This window comes from Lygodium microphyllum, chromosome 2 (genome assembly GCF_053477565.2).
Source record: "Lygodium microphyllum isolate KBCC chromosome 2, Lygodium_microphyllum_v1.1.10, whole genome shotgun sequence".
Lineage (NCBI taxonomy): Eukaryota > Viridiplantae > Streptophyta > Polypodiopsida > Schizaeales > Lygodiaceae > Lygodium > Lygodium microphyllum.
Genome location: NC_141136.1, coordinates 53,985,764 through 53,998,454, shown reverse-complemented (window position 1 = coordinate 53,998,454; position 12,691 = coordinate 53,985,764). Strand labels below are relative to the sequence as shown.

Sequence of the window (12,691 nt, the reverse complement as noted above, 5' to 3'; positions counted from 1 at the left end):
GCTATGTGGTGCCTCACTTTTGGTTGAAAGATGTGTGTTATCCCTATCGATAAACACTGCCAGAAGGCACCATAATCCCGTTACAAAAAAAACTTTGGGTTCCTCAGAGCACCATTCCTTGGGTGTGGATTTCACTGTAGATGATAGCTAATCTTTGGCTCTTATATTTATTTATATTATATACCAATGTAATGTAATGTTTGTTCCAGGTTTGTTGCAGGAACGCACCCTGATGAGGTTTTAGACAGGCCGACTCGAACCACGCTTCGATTGCGTTGGGTCACGCGCACACTCCTTTGCGGCGGCGAGGACGAAATTGATCTGCCATTGATGACTGGAGAAGCAGGAGGAAGAGGCGGAACAGCATCAGCAGCCTTCTTGCAACAAGAGGTAGTGTACGCCATACCTTGTCTTGCGTTCCTGGTTTTCCCCCTTGCATGCTATTCCGTCGTTCTGTCTCGCAGGCGTCCCTGATCCCCCAGCCATGGCTAAAGGCAAGGGCAAACAGCCGCAACCGAAGAAGCCAAACCCTAACCCCGCCCCGGCCCCCATCCCTAGCTCCAAGACTGTGCCGCAGGCTCCTGTAGATGCAGGCGCGAACGCACCTGTCGCAGCCAGTGCTCCCTCCATAGATGACCTGTTCTCGTCATTGGATCGCCACATCAAGGCGAATGATTACAAGCAGATCGTCAGGGTCGCAGATCAGAGTATCCTTGCTTTTGATTGTTTTTGCGAGTGCTGTCAATAACAATTTCTTCTGCTGCATTCAAACAATTTGATGTGTGCTTAACTGTGTGCTAATTTGTTCTGTTGCACTAAAACAATTCCAGCGTTTGCTTAACTGTCAACAATAACTTCTTCTGTTGCATTCAAGTAATTTCGAGTTTTGCTCAATTGTCAACAATGATTTCTTCTGTTGCATTCGAAAAATTTCCATGTTTGCTTAACGAAGGCTTGAAGTACTTGCGGCTGCACCTGGTGATGCTGATGCTCTCCAGTGCAAAGTAGTTGCCCTTGTACAGGATGACAACGTTGATGGGGCTTTGGCAGTCATTGAGGCATCTCCGATGCCTGCGCGGTCTTCTTTGAGTTTCCACAAGGTATTTTCTGATTTTATTTGGTCCAGTAAAGATGAACGTCCAAGTTACCAAAATGTGTTCTGATTTGGAGGGCTTTGTGCAGAAGAATTTCGTCAACTTCATTTGTATATTTTGGGATTATGGGCAAAGATTTTCTAGTATGAGCTTGAAGCCTGCTTGATCTCCTATAATGCCATTCAGTAGGTTAAATCTTATTCTTTTCTTGTAGTCCTTGTAGCTGGCTGTAGAGGATCAGTCATCCTTGTGTCCAAGCATCCAAAGAAAAAAGAGCACGCAGGTCGTGGCAGTCTATTTGTTCCTTTGTTGTCTAAGCCTTGCATGAAAGTTACTCCAGAAATCACAAACATTAACTACAGTTTTGCAGCAAATGTGAGACTGAACTGCTGCATATTAAGGTATGGGCTTAGAGTGCCCGATCTACAGAGTATTACTGCAAAATGATCTAGAAGGGGGATCTTTCACATTTAGTATCATAAAGCTGCCCCTTATCAGATGTTTATATTGATGAAATAATAGGCAAGACATGGCAATTTTGATGGCTGGAGATGATGAAGATGGTTCAAGGCCTTTCACAGCTCAAAAATAAGGTGAAAGCACTATGCCAGCATATATTAACCCGTTTGCAATGCTGTTTCAGATTCTTCTTCCAGAGACCTAAAGTTTAGTCATACAATTGGGTCATTGCACCCATGTAGATTGCACAAATGTGTCCCTTCAATTCATCATTATCAGCCCTTCTATACTTGTGTGGATCGACATCATCCCTTCTATACTTGTGTGTATACATTAAAATCTCCACAGTGTCTTTAGTTGCTACCTGGGTCATGGCATAACCAGTAGTATAACCAAGAGGTTAGAAACTTGTAGGTAATTCTATTTGATGCATCGCTCTTTATGGCTGTGGAATTTTGTCATATATTTAAACATTACTATACTATAAAACAAAACATATCTTGCAATGCACCTAGGCACTGCTCAAATGTTGGGACATGCGGATGTGAATGACATGGTTGAGGGAATGTGTGAGAGAACGATTCTGAGTGCGTACAAGTGAAGGGTTACGCATGAGAGGTGAGATGCATGCCAAGAGGCAAGACACACGCAGAATCACTTGGCAAATCGTGGATTAGGATCGTGCCTTGTTGATGGTGGAGCAAGACAACTTAAGTTTTTGGTGCAAGGTGTTTCTTTTTTTTGATGACATAGCAAGAATTACACATTAAAGTTGGTCGTTCAATCATCTAAAAAAATGATGATGAACAAAAGGAAAAAGAAGTGTTAGGTTGAATGTGAATTGGATGCACATTTCTTCTCCACTCCTTTATCGGGCTGATGGTGGGGCTTGGGGGACATTGCGGTGATCATCGAGGCGTTGTTAGTGAACATTTTTTCTTCTTCTTCTATTTGTGTTAAGTTTTGAGGAGTAGGGAGCAAGTCTATCCATGTATTAGAGGGCGGGCGAGCTTGAGGCAAGTATTCGTGGCTCACTCGCTTGATCAAAGTGAAGATTGCTTGAGATGGGGTGAAAGAGTTGTCTCATATGGGACAATTAGGCGCCTTCATGGAATTAAAGTGCTAGTGTGAAGCTAAATCTTGATGATGGGTAATGAGTGACGGGCTTGGAGAATTTAGAAATTTTTGTTTCTCTATATTAGGTTTTAGCTATTATCGAATATGTTGTACAAATATGCTTTGTACATAGATCTAGCAATGCAAGTGGAGGTGGCACAAGTAGTGGTGGAGGCAATATGCCTAGAGGTGGTGTCACTTTGCCAAGGGCTCACTATTCTCCAAAGCTAGATGGACTTCCTCTCATTTGATGGTTTCCCAACTTTGAGGGGAGGTTGTCGAAATCAGGTGGCGTATGTAGTGCAGCTTGGAGCGAGTGTAGCGGTTGGTAGTTCTATATCTAGTGGACAATAGATTTAGCAATGCAAATGGATGTGGCACAAGTAGCGGCGGAGGGGATATGCTTAGAGGTGGTATCTCTTTGCCAAGAGCTCACTATTCTCCAAAGCTAGATGGACTTCCTCTCATTTGATGGTCTCCCAACTTTGAGGGGAGGTGGTCGAAATCGGATGGCGTATGTAGTGCAAGTTGGAGCGAGTGGAGCGGTTGGTAGTCGTAGATCTAGTGGACAAAGAGTTTAGTACGATGGCCTCATGTAGGCCATCGTACTAAACTCTTTCCTCATGCCATAACTCTCCACTAGCTAACAACGAGAGGGCTAGTGTGGGTTGGGTTGTCTATTGCCAAGTTCACATAAAGGACCCGCATTGTTAGCTTGCCTATGTTAGTCATGTCATTCTGTCATCTCCTAGTTGAGCTGCTGTTAGAGTCTGATGGAGACATAGGAGCTCTAGTAGTTTTAGGTGCATTTCCTTCAGTTGTCGGCTTCTTGTGTGCACTTCTAGGTCAATTTTTGCTTTTCTCGGTCTGTCTCCAACTGTCAGACATTCTTCTTGTTAGTTGGGATATCTTTGTGGCCACTTGCTATTTTTCTGGCATTTTCTAGAGTGCAACCAACATTAAATGTTGGCATTTATGGCACTTACAATTGCAAGCCGGCCAATTTTGGGCATTTATGGATATTTATAGCAAGCCTTTCCCTCTTGGTAGTCACTCACTCTCCTCGGTCTTCATTTCTTCATATGCAGGTGCAGACTCCGACACTCCGACACATCGTGCTTGGTGTTGCCATCGTCATTAGTTTGATTTGGTGCCCTCATTGACACTGTGGGCTGTATGCAGGAATTGATCAGTCCATCCCCTTTGTATTAGTATTCTTCTTTAGTTAGTATAATATTCTTCCTTCATCTTTTGCCCCCCCCCCCTTCTGTGTGTGTTCTTGTTTCTATTTTGTTGCGCGCATTAGAGTCTAGGCATTGATCAAATAATTAATCAATCAATTAATTAATTAATGCCAATATAAGGGTCAATAATTGCTTAGGGATACTTGGAAAACAAATTGGCCTAGCCAATTTAATTATTGGTTGGTGGAATTAATTTTTTGAGTACTAGAATAATTATTAAATTATTTTTCAAAAATAATATTTTGAAAATTAATTTAATAAGCTGAATAAATTTAAAAAATAGGATTCAAAGGCTACCACTTAGCAAAACTTGCCCATGTAAGTAGGAAAAACGTTTTTAGAGGTTGATAGAGTGTATTCTAGCCATTGTGAGAGAGGAGGGGGCTATTAGAGAGCAAGGAGAGGTTGCTGATGTGATTTGCAGCCACTAGGGATCAGTCCTACAGTAAGTGACAACAATTTGGAGCCCTCTAGGAGCAGGTGACAACAACCCAAGGTCCTTCTGGTGCAGGTGATAGCATGCAGGAGGGGGCAAGAGTCTTTTTGGTGGTCCTAAGTTGTAGGTGATAGGTTTCATAGCTGTTTGAGCAGGGCGGCAGCAGTTTTTTAGAGTTTCAGGGAGATTCAAGAGGCCAGCCAACCAATATTAGAATTGGGACTGAATTTGTCTTTTAAGGAGCATGGCAATATTCTTCTTCAGTTAGTGCAAAATTCTTCCTTCATTCTTTGCTCTCTCTCTCTCTCTCTCTCTCTCTCTTTGTGTCTTTGTTTCTCTCTGTGTTTTGTGTTTCTGTTCCATTGCACACTCTCATAAGGACATGTCAAGTGAGAGCACTCATCTACTCTTTATGTTTCTGATACCTCCAATCCTTCTCCGCGGAGTTCCTTAGGCCACCCTAAGTGTTTCCAAATCTCTTCTACATCTTTCCCTAATCATTCAATGGTTCGTCACCTTTCTCTCATGGAGAAGAAACATGCAGCAATGGTGAAAAAAGTAACTATTTCAAAGTTCAATGGCAAGCAAGATGGGAAGTTTGTCTACATTGGGGTGGAGGAGGTGGACAATGTCCTTGTTGTTAGCGGTATAGTCAACTCATGAGTGAGTTTGGGCATGTGATTCAATGGGCTAGACATTATGGATGTTTTTAGTTTTAATTAGCCATTATTATGTGATTCATGGCATTTATTAGTGGATGACTAGCATTAAATGCTAGCTGATCTGATGCATTTATTGTATTATTTTTGGCCTATATATACAGACAGCAGGCTCCCTCCTCCATTGTCTATCATTCATCATCATCAAATTCCAGCGTAGACCCTGTTGGATTGAGGGAGCCGGTGCCAGTGCCCACATAACCAATGACTCCCTATTGTACGCGACTGTCTCATGTTTCGTATATGGATTTCAGTTTTTAGAGCATATCTCTCAGTTTTTCCTTCTTAGTATTATTTTGTTTTCTTTTTCCTCTCTTATTATGCAACCTATTACAATAGTGTTCTACACTTCCATCGCTGCACTCACTTTTGATATGATATTAGATTTCAGGAGTGGGGTGTGACATGCTAGGCAACCAATTTCTAGGTTCAGATGTTTATAGCCTTCCATTATTTGGCGGTTATGTTGCTGCTTGTGTTTATCATTTTTTGCATTATTTTAATATTTTGATTTCGTGATCAGTTATCCTTGACAGTGTTTCAACTTGTACTTTGTGTAGTTTGTTTTGTGTTTTGGTGTTCTCTCTCTCTCTTACACACACACACACACACACACACACACACACACACAAACCAGCCTTCCTTCCATGGATGGATGGTAATTCCCTGATTACAACCTAGTTACAGTGACAACATTTATTACAAAACTGAGAAATGCAAATTAACTCACAATCTTGGACAATGGACACCTTGTTGGCCGCAAAACTAGCATCCCTTTCAATATTTCTTTAACTTAATTGAAGAAGAAGTTGATGTACAATGTAAATTTTCCAATCCCTTTCGGTATTCCAACTCCCCTTGATGGAGTTGGAAAATGTCCCGAATTCATTGATTTGCTGGTCCCTCCACTTGAATTTGATTGAAAATGGTTTCAGCCTTGTTAAGTCCAAGTCTTAGCTTCCAATTTTCGGCATGCTTCTCGAAGCTGTTGCTAAACCCTAATTTCTGTTGCAAATAAGGGTTTATAGGAGAGAAATCTGAAATTTCTCAGCCTCTGGTGATCTCAATGCTGTAATCTTCTTAGCAAGGCTGGGAGATGAGAGAGAATGTTGAGGAGAGAGAAAAATTTGCTGTGACTTGTTTATTGGTCTTCTCCTACCCTTGGATGCCTTGGAGGTCCTCCAATGACTGTAGATGAGACCAACATCTCTTGCCTCTCTCTTGCAAGTTGAATGCACTAAAAATGCCTCTCTTCAACCTCCAAAGACGTTTTTTAGTCTTACATGGGCATTTTTCACAAGTGGCAGCATTCCCAAATGCTTTTTTCAGCATTATCCACAATTAAATATTAATTTTCAGTATTAATCTAATAATTGTTTCTGTGCCAAAAAAAATCCTTGATTGGTCAATAATTAAATTGGCTCGGCAACTTCCATTCCCGAGCGTCTTTGCACCATCTTTGACTATAAGATTGGTGTTAGGTACCTTTAAACGCCACTTCTCTAGTGTCACCAACTGACACTTATGGCCAAATGAATGACCTAGGCTAACAACTAGTACAACCACCAAATATATGTGGAGCATAACTTGCAACAACTTTTGCATTTGACATCGCGTGATTTCCTCGGGTCTTGGGCTTGTAAATTTACTTTAACCCTAGTTACACCTCACATGTGCAACATTTACTTAACCATGTGATAAGAGTTAATCCATATGTTAAGTGAGGTTTTAAAAATACATGTCCTTATGACAACCCTTCTTCTTAAAATCCTTCCAATTGTCCTTGATTGCACTACTAGATGCATCAAAAGCAAAATAGTGGACTGGAATTTCCACAAGGTATCATAGTTAACACAACATTGCGCACTACTACTCAACCATTTCATATGCCCAACACATATTGAAAATTATCAGCCAATCATGACATAACATAATACTCACAAAGAATCTCAAAAAGATTGCCAGATTATCATGTGACATGTCTATTTTTCATTAGCTCAACTCATCTTGCAAAACCAAACCATAGCATAGCATAACCAAGCATAAACCAGGGCTAAAACATCAATGGCATCATAACATATGTTGTTGTCCATGGAACCAACTGAATACCACTAAATATTAATCATACATTGAAAACAAGCATTCATTAATCAATCCCCAATAATCATTACTCAATGCAAATGTACAGTTTTAGAGGTATAGTGAAAACCATACCCACATGCATACCAAACATAGTGACTAGTACATTGAATAGTGATCTCTTGGTAAACATATTATCAGCTATAGTACCTTGAATGTATGCTAAATACATCCGAGATCCACTAAATCTAGAGCTGCCCATCATTGAGGAGTGGAGGTGCTCTCTCTCCATGAGCATCAGGTAATACTCTGGACCCTTGCTCTGTTGAACCTGATTGAGCCCAAACTAAAGTCTGCTCTAGTTGGAAAGCATCAGGGGAAAGTTGCAACAACTGAGGATGGTCTACCAAGTCATCCTCCTCCATCCATTTGGCATCCATTGGTGAATAATGATGAAACTTCACTAAGTACCTTTTGGAACCTTACCCTTGATCTTTCGCTCTTTGTGTGCCGAAATTTGCTATGGTACCAGTATTTCATCGAGCTCTTCAACCTCAGGCTGAATTTCAGCAGATACATCATGTGGCACATCACCATGAAAAGGCCTAAGCAAGCTCACATGAAAGGCATTGTGTATCCGCTAGTGTGGAGGCAATTTTAGCCTATAGCATGTATTAGTGATTCTCTCCCACACTTGAAATGGTCCATAGTATTAGTATCTCATAGGTATCTTTGAATACAATCGCTCTTGGCCCTTCATTTTCTTTTTTTAGCCATGCCTTTCCAAAACGCAGCAATACATTATCGCCCTAATTTTCAGCTTTATTTTCAGATTTACCCTTTTTCTCAGCCGTGGCCTTAGTGACATGTGGCTTGGCATCACTATCTTGGAATCTTGCATCCTTTCCATGCAGCAATGTGTCAATTGTAGTAGCAGTTTCTATAAGCTGAGATATGCTGGAAATAGTGGACTTAATGCAAAAATCCCAAGTACCCTTTGGCAAATCACAAATATATTTCTCCCATAGAAACAGGAAACGGCCTTTTCGGCTTATAGGAACGGCCTAACACGTTCCAAACCCTTCGAGGAGGTGAAACGGCTAGGGAACGTTCCCAAGGCCATTCCCTACTGTTCCCTTCCGTTCCCCCTACCGTTCCCTGTTGTTGGGTATTTTACTCACGCCTTACTTACGCCTACGCTCATATGGGAGTGTCGGTGATCAGTAGGACACTGGGGCACTTTTTACTGTCGGTAGGAGAGGTTTTTTCCCCCAGACTTATGGTCTTATTATCGTATGTACTTATGTGCTTATGTTACACACATTTGGGCACTTAGTGTGTGTCGGGTGTGAACACCCCCCTACAACCCTAAGGTTTAAGGGTTGTACTTTGTACTTTCAGATTACACTCATTCAGTCTATTCTCTTGGGTGTCGTGCTTCAACTCTGTCTCTCACTCTCACACTGTCTACTGAATCTAGTTGTACCTCGATCCTCAGCTCTCACATTTGGTATCAGAGCAGTCCTCGCCAGTTTTGCCCCCGTGCCGTCAGCTCCAGCCGTCAGCGCACAGCTCCGCGTGCCCTGCCCAGCGCGCCACCTGTAAGCTGGAGGCGTCGCCTCCTCTGCACAGCGAGCCACCCGCCAACAACTCGCAAAAGCTTGCACGTCAGCCCAGGCGCTGTTCTTTCGTCAGACATCAGCGTCGTCAGCAGTCAGCTACTGCCACGTCGTCATCAGATTCCGCCAGCTGCAGACGTCACTCACCGTAAACGTCTGCTCGCGACTGTTCATCCCGCCCGCCTAACGACCAACGACCTGCCACTTTGCTCACGACAGTCCAGCCCGTCCTGCCCGCCGTTTTAAAACATTCCGTCTGCACCCCGCCACGTCAGCAGCTGCGTCGCCTGTTTGACCACGAGCAGCTCTTCGTTAGACGACGCCCGTCAGACCACGTGCAGCCCGCCTGCCCGCTTGCCGCCGTTTTTAAAAAAACATTACGTCAGTCGCTGCCTTCTACGCTGGCCCGCCAGTCAACGTCCTTCCCACCACGTGCAGCCTGCTCGTTTGACGACCACGTCAGGTAAAATTTTCAACAAATTTTTTTAAATTTCAGCCTAGAACACAGTTCTGGAAGCGGAGGTTCACACGCGGCAAGCACAGAACAAGTGCAGGGATAAATTTCATGCAAATTTCTGGACTGGATCGTCAAACATTTTGGGGCTTTTGTGTATTTGGAAGACAGTTGCATTTGGACTGCTGATACAGTCATAGAAAGACTGTTTTTGACAGAAATTTTGGCAAAAATTTTGGGGATTTTGACATAACAGTGTTGCAGTGCATTGTTTACACCTTGGGAAGCGTGCATTAAAAGACAGTTTTCTGACAGAGTACGCCCTTGCACATTAATTGCAGAAACGTATTTGCTGCAATTTCTGGAAATTTGCAGATTTCCAGTTCGTACTGCTTTGACATTGCTCATTTTGTCTTTGGAAATTTGTCATCATGGCAAATCAGGGAGGTGATGTTTTTCCGTATATATCCAAGGAGGACAGACTGGACGGAAACAACTATTCCCTTTGGTCATTCATGATGAAAAATGTATTAGTGGCCAAGAATTTATGGGATTATGTCAGTGGAGAGGAAACTCGACCGGGAGTTGTAGCTCTCGTTACTCCTCCTCCCCAAGGCGCACGTGGACAACGGGGACCTTAGTCTGCTCCACCTCAGCCACTTCCTCCAAGAACTGCAGCTCAAAAAGCTTGGGATACCCTGATGCACAGGCCTTGTCGCTGATTGCTCTGGCAGTTCAGCGGTCCATCATACCTCATATCCGTTCGGCGTCTTCTTCACGCGATGCATGGTTGACTTTGGAGCATATATTTGCAGGAAAGAATGAGACTCGGATCTCTTTTTTGAAGAAAGAGTTGGAAACTCTGAAGATGCATGAAGGTGATTCTATGCAGGATCACTTAAACAAGATTCAGGACTTGAGGGAGCAGCTCATGAATGTAGATGAGTATTTTTCGGATGCACAGTTGATATCCACCACCTTGAATTCCTTAGCTCCTTCGTACTTGTCTTTTCATACTGCATTGAACCTCACCATGAGGATTGCTGAGCACCCACTCACTTTTATTCAGTTGGTTAGCTTGCTTCTAGAGGAGGAGCAAACACGGAAAAATAGTGGTGTGGATGCTATAGTCTTTGAGCAGGCTTTTGTGGCAAGACAGAAAGGCAATAACAGCAAGGTTAAAAATGCTCCACAGAGTTCTGGCACTTCGGGCACATCGCAGAATCAGTCACAAGGGGGGACGCAACCAAAGAAAGGAAAATGTCATTATTGTAAGAAGCCCGGCCACTATATCATTGAGTGCAGAAAACACATTGCCAAAGAAAAGAAGAAGGAGTCAGGAATGTCTGTTTCTACTACTCCTTCCACTGCTAGTGAGTCCGCGTCCTTTGTTGTGGACAGGGACTATTGTTTTTACACTTGCAGTTATGACATCTCTTGGGCCGATAGAGCACTTAGCTCTACAGAGGATGTTGACACTTGGTTCTTTGACAGTGGTGCTTCTAGACATATCACATCTCGCAGAGATTTGTTTGCTTCAGTTAGTGCACCTCCCGTTGGGAAATCGGTACAGTGTGCCAATGATGCATCATACCCTGTTCGTGGTATTGGGGAGATTCAGCTCACAGCCATTGATGGCTCTATTCTCCGCCTGCAGGATGCTTTGTTTGTGCCTGGAATAAAGAAAAATTTGCTTTCTATTTCTTCTTTGGCACGTTGTGGTATGCATGTCACCTTTGATGATGACCGTTGCATGGTTCGAGAAAAAGAATGCATGACATTGGTCTTGAAAGGATCTTTGTGTCATGGTTTATATGAGTTGGATGCTCTTTCAGTAGATCAGTCAGCATACTTGACATCCACTCTTACTCTTGCTATGATATAGGCGGAGTTATGGTATGCTCGTTTAGGGCATGTAAACTTTGGCAGCTTGATGCTTTTACAGCGTACTCAGATGCTGGATGGCTTACCTCTCTTGGAGAGACCTCCTGAGCACTTATGCGAGGGATGCATTTTGGGGAAAATGCATCGGTTCTCATTTCCTCGTGATGTTGCTTTCAGGGCAACAACCAGATTGCAGTTGGTGCATTCAGATGTTTGTGGGCCTATGCAGACCATGTCATTGGGTGGTTGTTATTATTTTGTGACATTCATTGATGACTTCACACGTTTTTGCTGGGTCTATTGTTTGAAAAAGAAGTCAGAAGTGTATGATGCATTTTTGGTTTTCAGTGCACTTGTTGAAAACCAATCTGGATGCCACATTAAGACTCTCCGTTCGGACCGAGGGGGGGAATACATGTCCTCTATGCTGAATTCTTTTTTGCAGCAGAAGGGCATACAGCTTATACTCCACAGCAGAATGGGATAGCAGAGAGGAAAAATTGGTCACTCATGGAGATGGCCAGATGTATGCTGAAGGCAAAGAGCTTGCCTCATAGTTTTTGGATGGAAGCAGTCATGTGTGCTTGCCATATTTTGAACAGATGCCCTACCAAAGCCTTGAAGACCATCACACCATTTGAGGCTTGGAACAGCCGTAAACCTTCTGTTGGTCACTTTCGTACCTTTGGGTGTCTTGCCTATGCCCATATTCCACAGGTACTTAGAAGAAAATTGGACAACAAGGCTGTTAAGTGCATTTTTATGGGATATAGCAATGAGAGCAAAGGCTACAGACTCTATGATCCCGTTACTAAGAAGGTTTTTGTCAGCAGGGATGTTGTTTTTGATGAAAAATCAGAATTATCCTTGGCTGGTTTGGACACATATCAGGCTGCCCGTGATGTTTTTGAAGGGCTGCTGCCCATTACTTTTGGTGATTCAGCTGGAGGTTCACAAAATGAACCTAATGCTCAGCCAGCTGCTCCTATGGAAAGTGCAGAAATTCAGCCATTGGCTGATCGGAATATTCAGCATCATGCTGAAACAGAAATTCAGCAAGAGCTTGCACACAGCCAGGATGCTAGACAGCTACCTAGATGGTATTTGCAGACTATGCAAGATAGTCCTTTGGATGCACCCATGGCTGGTCGTACTAGAAGGCAAACTCGTTTGCATGATTCAGCACATACTATGGAGTTTATTATGGCAGCAAGTACTTTTGATAGTGAAGAGCCTGAATGTTATGAGGATGCACAACACAATCTGCATTGGAAGGCAGCCATGCAAGCTGAATTAAATTCTATTACTAAGAATCAAACTTGGGATTTGGTGTCCTTGCCATTTGGGAAGAAAGCCATTGGAACAAAATGGGTCTACAAATTGAAAAGAAAAGCAGATGGATCCATTGATAAATAAAAGGCACGGCTGGTAGCTAAAGGCTACGCACAGAAAAAGGGCATTGATTATGAGGAGACATTTGCTCCTACTTCCCGTATGACGACCATCAGGTCTATGATTGCTTTGGCTGCACGTTATGGTTGGACAGTCCATCAGCTAGATATCAAGACTGCATTTTTACATGGGGAA

At 42.9% G+C, this 12,691-nt stretch overlaps 1 protein-coding gene across 1 annotated transcript in view; it reads left to right on the top strand.

Annotated features, from left to right (window-relative positions):
- Positions 1-201: 201 nt before the first annotated feature.
- The window catches only part of LOC148039749 (uncharacterized), a 43,287-nt gene continuing 30,797 nt past the window's right edge, over positions 202-12,691 (top strand). Inside the window, exons 1-3 of the mRNA XM_087693606.1 lie at positions 202-390; positions 465-707; positions 961-1,100. Of these exons, the coding sequence (XP_087549732.1) occupies positions 485-707; positions 961-1,100 (363 nt within the window). The 5' untranslated portion in view covers positions 202-390; positions 465-484. The remainder of the gene's footprint in view (positions 391-464; positions 708-960; positions 1,101-12,691) is intronic.